The sequence below is a fragment of the Vombatus ursinus genome, unplaced genomic scaffold (genome assembly GCF_900497805.2).
Source record: "Vombatus ursinus unplaced genomic scaffold, bare-nosed wombat genome assembly UNPS02014793.1, whole genome shotgun sequence".
Lineage (NCBI taxonomy): Eukaryota > Metazoa > Chordata > Mammalia > Diprotodontia > Vombatidae > Vombatus > Vombatus ursinus.
In genome coordinates, this window is record NW_020954571.1 from 7,893,338 (window position 1) to 7,906,127 (window position 12,790).

Sequence of the window (12,790 nt, forward strand, 5' to 3'; positions counted from 1 at the left end):
TTTCTTCTTCTCCTTCTCCTTCTCCTTCTCCTTCTCCTTCTCCTTCTCCTTCTTCTCTCTCTCTCATCTTCAGAGCTGGGCTGGGAAGGCCAATAGAAAAGCAGAGATTGGCCCTGGGTGGGGAGTTTCATCACAGCTCATGGAGGACCCGGGCTAATGCCCCCAACATCTCAGATGGCATCCTGGGCCAGAGGATAGTGCCAAATGGTGCCACAGTGAGTTCCAGTAGAAGGGCTGGCGAGTCCCAGGGGCAGAGTGGCAGCAGGTGGGCAGTTGAGGAGCAGCACTGCAGACCCTGCTCTCTCCCTGGAGGGCAGGCAGGAGAGGAGGGAAGAGTCCACAGAATGAGAGCAGCTTGGATACGCTGGGTGCTTTCCTCTTCTATGTCCTGGGCGGCAGCAGCAGCAGCAGCAGCCAGGCGTTGCCCTGGGCATCAGGAGGAGAAGTCCCAGGAAAGGTCCCTCAGGGAATGTAAAGGGCCACTATGACGTAGATGACCCAGCTGGTGGACACAAAGACCCCAAAGAGCAAACTGAAGAGCACCAGGGAGCGAGCTTTCTTGGAGGCCTGTTCTGCGTGAGCCAGGTCTCCCCGGCTCAGAGCTGCACGGGTCTGGGGCACAGAGAAAGAAGGCCAGAGGTAAATAGGGCCATTGTTTCAAGAATCCCAAGCTTTCTTCCCTCCCTCCCCTCCCCTCACCCACCCCCAGGGCTGGGGAGCCACAGGGTTGCAGGTTAACTCCTTCCAGGAGAGAGCAGTCCTAGACCAGAAAGTTTAAAAGAAGGAAGCACACTCCTGGCACCAGATAAATCCCCAGTGCCCTCCCTCGGAAGCCCCAGCCTGGCATCACCCTGGCCTGGCATTGCCCCGGCTGCGGGTCAGCCTACCTCATGAGAGTAGACAATGGCGATGAGCCCGGTGATCAGGCAGCAGAAGAGGGTTACCAACACAGACTCTACCATGTAATCCTTAGGCAGGGGCCTCCGGTCCATGGCAGCTGACATATTGTTCATGGGGCTGTTATACTGCAAGGGAGAATAAAGGCTGAGGAGGGGGTTGAAGAGAGTGAAAGAGGCCCTAAGGAAGGGAGAGATGAGGACCAAGTCATAGAATCATTGCTCTGTACAGCTCTGAGGGACCTCTGGAGATAACCTCGTCCCCAGCCTCAGCGCAGGTCAAATATTATGATCCCCATTTTGGGATGGGGCAAATTGAGACCAAGAAGTTAAATGACTTGCCCAAGGTCACAGAGGTAATAAGTAGGTGGAGGACCAAACTCCAGGCATAGCATTTTTTCCACTCCAACACACCCTCCCTATCCAGCCAGCATATTAATCCCATCCAACATGGTAACAGGAAAAGAATAATGAATTTTTAGATCAAAGGAGATAAGATGTTTTTAAAAAGTGCTTAGCACAGTGACTGGAACATAGGAGGCACTACATAAATTCTTACTTTCTTCCCCTCCCTTCCCTCAGAGACAGGACAGTGGAATTTCAGTCCCTGACTCTGACACTTACTATCTGTGACCTTGGATAAGTCACTTCTCTATGCCTCATTTTCCTCATCTGTAAAGTGAGGGGATAGGACTCCCCTTCTAAGGCAGGACCCACTGAGCCCAATGACAGGAGGCCAGGCCATAGTGGAATGTGTCTAAGGGCTCAGTCCCTTGGATTTTCTGCCCACCCTGAAAAATGGTTCATAGACTAAGGCCCCCCTAAACACCTCCCCCAGTGGGAAGCTGAGGGAAGAGGTGCCACTCTCAAACTAATCCTTCTACTTGGGGGACTAATCTACTTTAAACTGGTCATCTAAGTTGCCTCCCCATCTGAGGCACTGTGTGGGCTAGGACGGAGAGATGAGGATAGAGATGATACCACTATGCCACGTACAATGGTATAGGGGAAAGCTCCAGAAGACAGGTTTGGTGATGGGTACAGAGATGCGGGTGAAGACGCCGGTGGGTAGAGGGGTGTTGGAGAGGGTCCTGATGGATACAAAGGTGTGGCTGATGGTGCTGGTGGGTAGAGAGGCTGTGGTGAAGGTCCTGGCTGATACAGAATAGGCATTTGCCCAGAGAAGCCAGACGGGAATGGAGGGTAGAGCATATGGACAGCCTTGGGATCCGGCGGGGTATAGGGTGGAGGCTCTCCCACGAAGCCGATGCCTGCTGCACACTTGGGCATCTGCCCATTCTCCTCAGCAGGCTTGGGCTGCGGAGGACTCAGGTGGGATGAGGCTGCGCCATCGTTCCAGGATGCCAGGTTGGGCAGCGGAGGTAGTTCTGCTGCCGTCTCTCTGCTCTCCCCACTAGCCCTGGGGACACTGCCCTCCTCCGCTGGTTCTGCTGCAGCACCCACGGCATCCCCTGTGCCTGAGAGCTCGCGGCTGGGGCGTGGGTCCGAGGAAGGGACAGTGCTGCTGCCTCTGGCTTCTGGACCTTTGAGAGAATGACGGTCACATGAGACCCACATCACCCAAAACTTGGACAGAAAGGGCCAGGGACTTGGAGCAGCTGTCATTCCTTCATGTGCACTGCTTGGATACCTATTCCCAACTCACAGAATTGGAGAACAGGATGCCAGAGCTGGAATGGAACCTAGAACCTAGAACCTAGAATGTCAGTAGCTCCCAGCCTTTCTTCAGTCTATAGATGAGGAAGGTGAGTCAGAGAGTGAAATAACCCACCCGAGGTCACATAGCAGTAAGGCATAGAGCTGGGATCTGAACACAGCTCTGGCAGCAAACCCCGCACTCTCACCATGATAGTATGCTCATTCATTAGTGGCCAAGTTGCCAAAGTGACCTTCCTAAAGCAGAGGGCCACCCATTTATTTATTTATCCTGTATATAGCTTGTTTCTACGTAGGTTTACTTGTTGTTTCCATTATATTTTCCTATGTTATTGCAATTATATTTTTTATTATATATTTCTTTGTATCTCTGTCAGAGGGCCTGGCACATAGTAGGTAGGGGCTTTAAAAAATACTTGATTGACTGACTGATGGTTCTTCCCTTTGCTTCCTCTCCCCCCATTCTATATATGTTAGTAGCTCTCTATTTTCTCCAAGATAAACAGAAAATGTTTGACATTCAAGGCCCCTTATAACCTGCCCCTACCTTTGCAGTGCTCTTACACTGTGCATCCCACTGAGATCAGGTAACTCGGGCCTCCTGGCTTCTCCCTGGCCGTTCCCCACGCCTGGAATGCTCTTCCTCTTCCTCTCTCCTCCTGGCTTCCCTGGCTTCCTACAAGTCCCAGCTAAAAGCCCACCCTCTATAGGAAACCTTTCCAATCTCCTCCCCCTGTTGATTTATTATTTCCAGTTTACCCAGTACACAGCTTATTTGTATAATAACTGTCTCCATGTTGTCGCCCCCCACTCCCCAACCTGGCCTTAGGCTGTGAGTTTCTAAAGAAGAGGGATTATCCTTTACCTCCCTTAGTGTCCCCTGTGCCTAGCCCAGTGCCTGGCACCGATGAGTCAAGACTGATCAGGCCTCACAATGGGGCATATAATATGGCAAGTGCTTAATAAATGCTTATAGATTGGTTAATAAAGGTTTGTTGATTCACTGGCCTCAGCCGGGTGCTTCCTTTGACGCCCTCTGGTTCCCTAGGTACCTGGCCCAGCTGCCCCGCCTGGAGGGGTTCCACTCCAGGCTCTCCCATCCCATCACCATGGGGCTCAGCAAATCTGGGCCAGGTGTCTCCCCTTCCATGCTAGCTGGCCTCCCCCTACCCCAAACCCTGTCATCATAACATAAACCGCAGCTTCTCCCCCTGGCCTCACCTAGGCAAATACCAGGCCTGATCAGGTGCAGATAAGGTTAGGGAAAGTAAATAAATGTCCAAGCACAGGCTGATAGCGGATATCTTTGGAAAGCTTTTGGGGCCTCAGGTTTCTCCCAAGAGAGCCCCAGACTCACCTGATCTTACGTCAGGGGCCAACAAGGCTCCCAGGTCCAGGCTGGGGCCAGCCCTCTAAGAAAACATCAGTGTCCAATGGAGACATGCAGACCATAATTTGGACCCCGCTCTACGAGGGGAGCCTGAGGTATCGCAGGCTCCTGGCAGGGGACCCCAAGGAGAGACAACTAAAGGCAGATGGGAAGGTGAAAAGCATCTGGGCTTCTTCACCCCCACCCCCAGCCCACCCCCCCCCACCCCGGCTGGCTCTCAGCAAGCTCCCATCTCCTCCAGATCAAGGCCGCTGACAAGGCTGTGTTTCTCTCCCCAGTAAAGTGAGCCTTGCTCCATAGAGGCCCCGGGGTCCCCTGTGGAGCAGGGACAGCTTGGGGGATGGGGAGGAAAGGGCCACTAGGCTCTATGTAATTCCTCTCTCTCCCATCACTCCTTCTCCAGCCCCTGCCTCATCCCCAGTCTCTTCCTCCTCCTGTGCTCTCTTTCTGGCCCTCTCATTTCTCTGCCTGTCCCTGTCTCAGTCTTTGCCTTTCATATTTCTTCCATTCTGAAGCATTTATTAAGTGCCTACTATGTGCAGTGTACTCTGTGAGGTTCTAAGACGACACAAAGATGAACGAGGACCCCGGCGTCTTTTCCCTAGACGTGGTCTGGGCACAGTGACTGGAAGGGGAAGGGGAGGGAACAGCCTCCAGCTGCGGCTATGTGCTGGCGTCTACTCTGCCCTCTGACCCACGCATGCCTTCACCTTTCCCAGAAGGGCACCTCGCCTTCCTGGTCTTTGTTCACCCCTCCTCCCTATCTCTGACTTCAAAGGGAGAAAAAGGGCTCTGCCGGGGTTACCACTAATATAATCCTGGGGGGAAGGGTAAGAATAAGATTAGGGTTGGATGGTCCATTACCACAGGACTCAGCCATCTCCCCCCACCCACATAATTAGCTGACCCCATGACTCCCTGGGGAGACAGCTGAGTGCTCACCTCTGCTCTGCTCTCTGCCATTAACCCCTGGCACTGGCGGATCTCATACTGAAGTCCCAAAACCTCTCCCGCCTTAGAGGCTGTGCAAAGCTTGCTGGGCTTGGGGTGAGAAAGACCTGGGTTCAGATCTTGTCTCAGACACATACTAGTACAGTAATTCTCAGGACCTCATTTTGAAGTCAGCTTGAAGTCTATGACTGTGTGATATTTCTTGGAGATCCCAAGATGCCCTAGTCCAGACTCTTCTCTCCTTTTCCCCCTCTATCCTATGGCCCCGGTAAACACTCTCCCTTCTCTGTGCAAATATATAATTATTTGCTGGTTGTTGATTGATTGATTGACTGTTGGCAAACAATCGGACCCACCTGGGGTTCTTGGAAACTGGTTTGGGACGAAGGTGGCTTCTCTGCTCACCTTGGAAGGGGTCAGATCAAGACCTGCCCACAAGTCCCTCTGGAACCAAGATCTGCTTCCCTTCTCCTCCACTCCCTCCTCCTCCTCCTCTCCTTCTTCCTCATCTCCTTCCTGACAGTGCTCCATTTCTCTGAGCTTCCTAGAAGCCCAGCAACCCATTTCTGTGGGCTGTAGAAAGGGGACAAAGAGGACCCAGGAAGGAGCAGGCGGTGAGCATGGCACCTGGGTGAGAGGCACTGTCTACTTCGCAGACCCCCTCCCCAGATCCCCCGGGGGAGCCTCCCCTCTCTCTCTGGGGGCGGGGGCTCTCCTACCTGGCTCCATGGAGAATAGTCCTCTTGGGCTGGGCAGTGGGCTGGGCTGCCCAGGCCACAGGTGCTCCTTCTCTCTGCTCACCGCCTGGTGCCCAGAACCCGGACCTGCTCCGGCTCAGTCCTCTGAGCAGTGACTGTCCTGCCCTGGGGCTCCTCTTTCCTTGCTGGGCTCCAGTTTCCTGTAGCCTGACTTAGCTCCGTTAATAATTGACAGGCTTGTTTGCAGCCGGCTGTGTCAACAAGGAGCCCTCATTCCGGGGCCCCTCTGTACCAGTTTTTTCCGTGCCCCAGAACCCCATTCTGCCGGATGGCAGTGCCTGGCAAAGCTGATGGGCCCTGCCCGATGGGAACTGGCCAGAGACTGACACCTCCCTCCTCGGGGGCCCAGGGCAGGGGAAGCAATGCCTCTAGTCTTTGATCCACAAACAGCCCCAGCAGCCTCATCTTGCTCGAAAGACACTCTGGAGGGTCCCAAGGTGACAGATTATCACGATGGCACTGACTGGCTGGTGGAGCCCAAGGCAGGACAAGTCCTTTCTGAGGTCTCAACCACTCCTTTGCTGGGGCCTCCTGGGAAGCTGGGGAAGAACTCAGACCAGCAGCTCATTTGGGGGTCACAGAAGAGGACAATTAGGCTTGCCACTCAAATGCTAGATAGACACTTGGTGCTCAGTAATGTTGAACATCTTGTTGGAGTTCAATCAATGTTAGGCATATATTTGGTGCTTCCTAAATACTTACTGAAATAAACTGATTTTTAAAAATAAAACTGCCTAGTATCCAGTGGTACATCAAAGGAATGGGGAGGACAGAGATAAAGCTAGAGGGAAGCAGGGAGAGATGAGGAGAAAAGTTCTGGCAGAAAGGTTAGGGGGTCCTTCTCTTGATCTCAAACCAGTAATAACAATAATCATTCTTATAGGGCTGTGGTAAAGAAAGTGTTTTTTAAGGCATTATAGAAATATGAATAGAAATTTAGGTATAATTCTCTGAAACCAAGGCCCTTTCCAAGCCTGGAGCCTGTAAAGGCTTGGCTTTAGAGAAGCCTTTGACCTTGGGAATTTCCTTCATTCTCTACCCAGGGGTGGGGAACTGGATTCAGTCAGAGGGCCACACTTGAGGACCTAGAGGGCCACATGTGGCCTCAAGGCCAAAGGTTCCCCATGCCTGCTTTACACCCATCCCAACTCTTTTGGAAGTCTTGTCAGACTAGAGAGTTTCATGGGCTTGATCTGGTCCAGCCCACTTTATTTTACAGGTGAGAGAATTGAGTCAAGGGAGGTTGCCCAAGGTCACACAGGTAGTTAACCCCAAAGGTGAGATTTGAACCTAGGGCCTTTGACTCTGGACAAGGCTAGATTCATCTTGAGGAAGGCCTCAAAAGCTAGGCTAGGAATTTCACAATTACTTCTGTAATGCTTTCTTCAGCATCTGTAAAATCTGTCCATTCATTTGGGGTGAATTCTTTTCATCCCAATCGACAGCGCCTGTATTTGGCTGACTGGTCTCCTTTTAGTCTTGACCACTCAGGCTTGTGCTAATTCACCACATGGTTTGTGTGGGAAGGTCATTTGAAGAGATTTCTGCCGATTCTCTGCCACATCTCAACAGCAGTCAGAGCTCTCCTGTTTGCCTTCTGGCATGGGGCAAGAGGGCCTGTGTTGTGGGGGCACGGGTCACTACCCAAAGGTTCTGGAACAGACCTTAGGAGGACCAGCAGAATTCTCCTGACTATGTTACTCAGAGGGACAGCTAGCTGGTGCAGCGGATAGAGTGCTAGACCTGAAGTCAGGGATGGGGTTGGGATCTGGGCCCCAGAAAGGAAAAACCCTGGACTTTCCCACATGGCCAAATCTCTGGCATTCCCCTGAGGCTATAATCCCATCAACGGGCCTTTCATTGTGGACCTCCCTATGGCCCGAGGCCATTTTTCCATTCTCCCTTGGTCACTAGTCCAGGTCCCTGAAATTCTATTACCTCATAGACTACTTGGCCACTCCTAAATCCCTCCCATAGTCTTTCTGTATATAAGGTCCATCTTGTCTCCATTAAGATGCTCAGATTCTTATAATCTAGCCACTGCTCAGATTCTTAAAATCTGGCCACTGCTTAGATTCTTATACTCTAACCACTGCTTACCCATGTTCAGACTCCTTAAGAGTCTGCCCAATCTGATGGATGTTCTAATAAACCTTGTCTTTGGCTGAAAGAAGGCTTGGGTCGAGATCTTTCGGGCAGGACCCGCATGTTGTGACTTTGGGGTCCCAGCACCCCTGAACCCCAAAGCCACATCAGTCAGGAAGACTCCTCTTCCTGAGTTCAAATCTGGCCTCAGACACTTACTAGATATGACCCTAGGTACTTAACCCTGTTTGCCTCAGTTTCTTCAACTTAAAATGAGCTGGAGAAGGAAGTGGCAAATCTCTCCAGTATCTTTGCCAAGAAAACCCCAAATGGCATCGGGAGGAGTCGGACACAACTGAAAACAACTGAACAACAACAAATATGATGTTCATGAGTCCCAAAGCAGGAGGGAGTGGGAATGGTAGAAAAGACCGTGAGGTGCAATAGAAAGAATACTGGTTTAGGAGTCAAAAGCTCTGAATTCAATATTTTTTTTTTCCTTTTTGGTGAGGCAATGGGGTTAAATGCCTTGCCCAGGGTCACACAGCTAGTAAGTGTCAAGTGTCTGGTCTGAGACCAGATTTGAACTCAGGTCTTCTTGACTCCAGGACCGATGCTCTATTCACTGTACCACCTAGCTGCCCCTAAATTCAAATCTTGCATCTGACAATTACTACCTACATGACCATGGACAAGTAACTAGGCCTCAGTTTCTTTATCTGTAAAATGATGGGGTTGCCCTAGATGGCCTCTGAGGTCCCTTCCAGCCCTAAAACTATAACCTCACAACTAATGAAGGATCAGAATAAGAAAAAAAATCCTCAGCTGGCTGTAGGGCATTTTAGACCTCCATCGGCTAGAACAGAGAGCAGGAAAAGGCCACAGCTTAATTATAAAGGTATCTGCTCCAGATACCTACCATAGGGCTTAGCATATAGTGAATGCTAAACAATGCACAGGTCTGACCAAGTCATCATCCTGCTCAGAAGTCTTCACTGGTTCCCTGTGGTTTATAGGGTAAAGGAGAAACTTGTCAGCTTTGCAAGTTAACATCCTCCTCAATACGTCTTTCTGAAGAGGAGTGCACGACCCTCACCCTTTTCCTCAAATGAATTTGGGCGTTTACTTCTTGAGGGGGGAGGTGACTCAAATGGACAGGTCAGTGAGAAGCCCAGTATCTCAAGTACCACTTAAAGTCACTTGAGGAGACAATGAGATTCAAGGAGGCTGGTCAATGAAATTCTGAAACTCGGTAACCAGGCCCCTCTGCCCCTCCGCCCAGGGCTGGACAATGGAATAATGAAGTGCCTAGATTATGTATGAAACTTTGAACTATTGTCCCTGGTTACCTCATTTCCCCCGCCCCCTGGCCTTTTGTGTTCCTGATTACCTCATCTTCCTGCCCATGGCAGGTTTTCCTCTATAAGAAACCCTAGCCTCTCACAGTTAGTGGGCACCTCCCTTAATTGGGGGCATCTCCCTTAAGGAGCCGCCTCCATGAATCGGCCATCTCTCTTGGGGGGTGGGGCCCTCTCTCTTAAGCTGGGGTCCCCCTTGAGCTGGGTCACCCTTAAGGGGTGGAGGAACATACTTTGTGTGTTGTGTTGCCTAGAATTTACTTGATTTGGAGACAGCCTGGGTGAATTCTTTTGAGACGACCTTGCACCCCTCTGAACCTCAACATTTCCAGCCTTATTTCACATTATTCGCTTTCACAGCCTCTAAGTTTCAGCCAAATTGGACTAGTCATTGTTCAGGGATCTCATTGTACCCCCTCTGACCTTTGGTGCATTCATTCACTCAGGCTATTTCTCCTTTACCTCTCAACCTAGTGAGATTCTTTCTTCCTTTAAGGCTTGCTCAGGTGCCATCTCTTCCTGAAAGGTTTCCTTAACCTCCCCAGTCGAAAGTGACCCCACAGAATAAGCCCTGGATTTATACCTGACTTTGATACTTGCTACCTGTGTGGCCTTGGACAAGTGGGTGACACAACAGATAGAATACTGGGTTTGGAGCTAGGAAGAAATGAGCTCAAACTGCCTCAGATACTCCCTAGTTGTGTGATCCTGGGCTAGTCAGTTAATTTCCCTGTGCCTCATCTTCCTCCTCGGTAAAGTGGAGATAATGATAGCAACTACCTCACAGGGCTGTGTGAGGATTGAATGAGTTAACATATGTAAAATGGTTTGCCAGCCTCGAGGTGCCCTAAAAATGCCAGCTATTATTATTACTGCCTCACTCTGGGCCTCAGTTTTTTCATCTGTAAAGTGAGGTGGGTGAACAAGATGATTTTTGTGGTCTCTTCTAGTTTTAGGTTGTATGAACCACACATTTTTTCTAAAGTATATTGTCTATTCGAGACATTTTTCCTAGTACTTTCTTAAAGGACATTCACTAATTTCAAGTGAAGCCTTGAAACTGCACCTCTCCTTTGCCCTAATTATATTTTATCTTGTATCCTGCCTTCCTCCCCAACTTTTTTCTTTTTTTTTTTTTTTTTGTTTAAGGCCTGTGATTTCATTGGTCACTCTATCTCGTAGAGAGAATTATTGGTGGAGTCTAAACCAGTAACAAACACCAGGTGAAGCATAAAACAAAGAGATATATGCCTGCCAAAAGTATTCACCATTGTGATGGAGGAGATCCAAGTGAAGAGTTCAGATCAAGGCAGGATTCCCAGAGATGATGATGTCCTCCAGATGCTCCTGCATGAATGCTGTTATATTCATTGAATCAAACCCCGAGACATGGCAGAGCTTCCTGGAAGAGACCTGTAATCACTCAAAGGAATCTGGCCTTTCCATCCACACAGGAAACACCAAATGGATGAAAGACTGTCTCTTGCCAGGATTTCAAGGAATGAGTGAATATTCAGATAGCCAGCAGAGCTTGTCCAAAGTCTGTGTATCTGGGACAAATAATGAAGCCTGTTTATTGACCCAAAGCTTCCCAAACAGCAAAAGCTCATCTCTTTAATATAAACTCTTATTGCATGGAAGCACTACTACTACTATTAGTACTACTACTGTTGCTATTGTTCAGTTGTATTTGACTCTTTGTGACCCCATTTGGGTTGGGTTTTTTGGGGGTTTTTTTGTTTGTTTGTTTTTGGCAAAGATACTGGAGTGGTTTACCGTTTCTTTCTCCAGTTCATTTTACAGATGAGGAAACTGAGGCAAATGGGGTTAAGTGACTTGCCCAGGGTCACACAACTAGTAAGTGTCTGAGGCTCAGCGCTCAATCTACTGTACCACCTAGCTGCCTCTGCCTCCTCTTCCCTTCCTACCCCACCCACCCACCTACTAAACAAGGACTGCTACGTAGCTGGTGGCACACTGGATAAGGCATTAGTCCTGGAGTCAGGAAAACCTGAGTTCAAGTCTGGCCTGAGATTCATATTAGTTGTGTGACCCTGAACAAGTCACATAATCTCTGTCTGCCTCAGTTTTCTCATTTGTAAAATGGGATCAATTAATGGTAAAATGGGTACCTCCCTCTCAGGGTTGTTATGAGACTCAAATGAGAGAATATTTGTAACGAGTGATTAGCACAGTGTCTGGCACAAAGGTGCTATATAAATGCTTATTCCACCTCCTCTACTACTTAGAATTCATCCAGTACAAAACATTTTCCAAATATTATCTCTTCCTTTATTATCCCCATTTTGCAGATGAGAAAACTGAGGCCAAAAGAGGTTAAGTGACTTACCCAGGGTCTCGTAGCTAGTAAGGGTGTGAGGCTGGATTTGAACTCAGGTCTATTATGACTCTAAGTCCTATACTCCATCCACATCTGGGTGCTAACTAGATGTGAGGATCACACTGGAGGCAACAGAAATGTGAACAGGCTACAGCACATAACCAATGCAGACTTGAAGGAGAAGGAGAGCAAAGGACATCGTCGTAGATAGCTCCATGATAACCCTCCCTCTCGATTAGAGATGGAGGTGGGAAGTGGGGAAGGGAAGGGGGAGGGAGAGAGAAATCAAAGAAGGCCATTGGAGGAACCAGGTAGGGTGAATTTTTGAGGGGGGGGGAAACAATAGGAGTTAAGTGACTAAGGTCACACAGCTAATGTTTGATGTGAAATTTGAACTTAGATCCTAGTGACTCCAGGGCCGGTGCTCTATCCCCTGCAACACCTAGCTGCCCCTAGGCTAACTTTTAGGGGGACTGGAGTCCCACAGGATGGACAGATGGGAGGCATTCACTAGAGGGAACTCCTGAATCACGGACTTCCCAAATCCATTGGCGTATTTGAGAGGGAACAGCCTTCGAAGAAACTTCAGAGAATTGCCTGAGGTTGAAGAAGTCCCAAGACTTGACCAGTAATGAGGCCCTTGAACGCTGGTCTTCCGGACGTGGGGTCAGCTCTTCAGATCTTATTTGTGTACGCGCTGTATCCCAATTAAGCCGTGGAGCTCTTGGAAGACAGGAATTGGCTATGGTTGTTTTAATTTATCTGTCTACGGGCTGGGATGAAATGGGGAGAGGTTGGCCTCTGTGTATCTGCCAAACACCAGGGAATGGTTCTGTTGACACATACTGGCTCCCCATCCCCGGAGCATGCTATAATCTCCCTGATGCTAAATTTCTTAGCAACGCTACGGGCAGAACGAGCATCTTGGGAGAGCAGCCCGGTGGGGAGGACCTCCTGGGGCCAGTATGCAAATATTTAGGATAAGTGAGTGCGGGGGTAAATAGTATTGTTCTCTTCCAAGAGTTGCCTTCCAAGTCAGGGAAGCAGTGGAGGTAACTCTTCAATCACCCTGCCCGCTCCGCAAGAAAGACTGACGGCTGGGCAAAAGGACATTTAATAACCTTGAGCATGCGCTCTCCCCTCGGGTCGTAGCCGACTACAACTCCCGCGTAGCTCCGCGGCGCTGTGGGGACCCCTTAGCAACTAGAACCTACGCGTGGTGTCCGCTGGGAGTTGTAGTCTGGGCGGCTGCCTCTGACCTCTGTTCTAGGGGCGGTCGGGCCAGCTAGAGCTGGGGGCGGGGGCGAAGCCGATGCAGAGAAGCCGAACTGGCC

General features: G+C 49.9%; 1 protein-coding gene across 1 annotated transcript; it reads right to left on the reverse strand.

Annotated features, from left to right (window-relative positions):
• PRRT1B (proline rich transmembrane protein 1B) lies at positions 1-5,923 on the reverse strand. The gene is made up of 4 exons (XM_027869691.1): positions 5,634-5,923; positions 1,893-2,440; positions 888-1,025; positions 1-612 (listed from the first exon to the last, which is right to left on the reverse strand). The coding sequence occupies exons 1-4, from the start codon at positions 5,641-5,643 to the stop codon at positions 463-465; spliced, it is 846 nt and encodes a 281-aa protein (XP_027725492.1). The 5' UTR covers positions 5,644-5,923; the 3' UTR covers positions 1-462.
• Between the last annotated feature and the right edge of the window lie 6,867 nt (positions 5,924-12,790).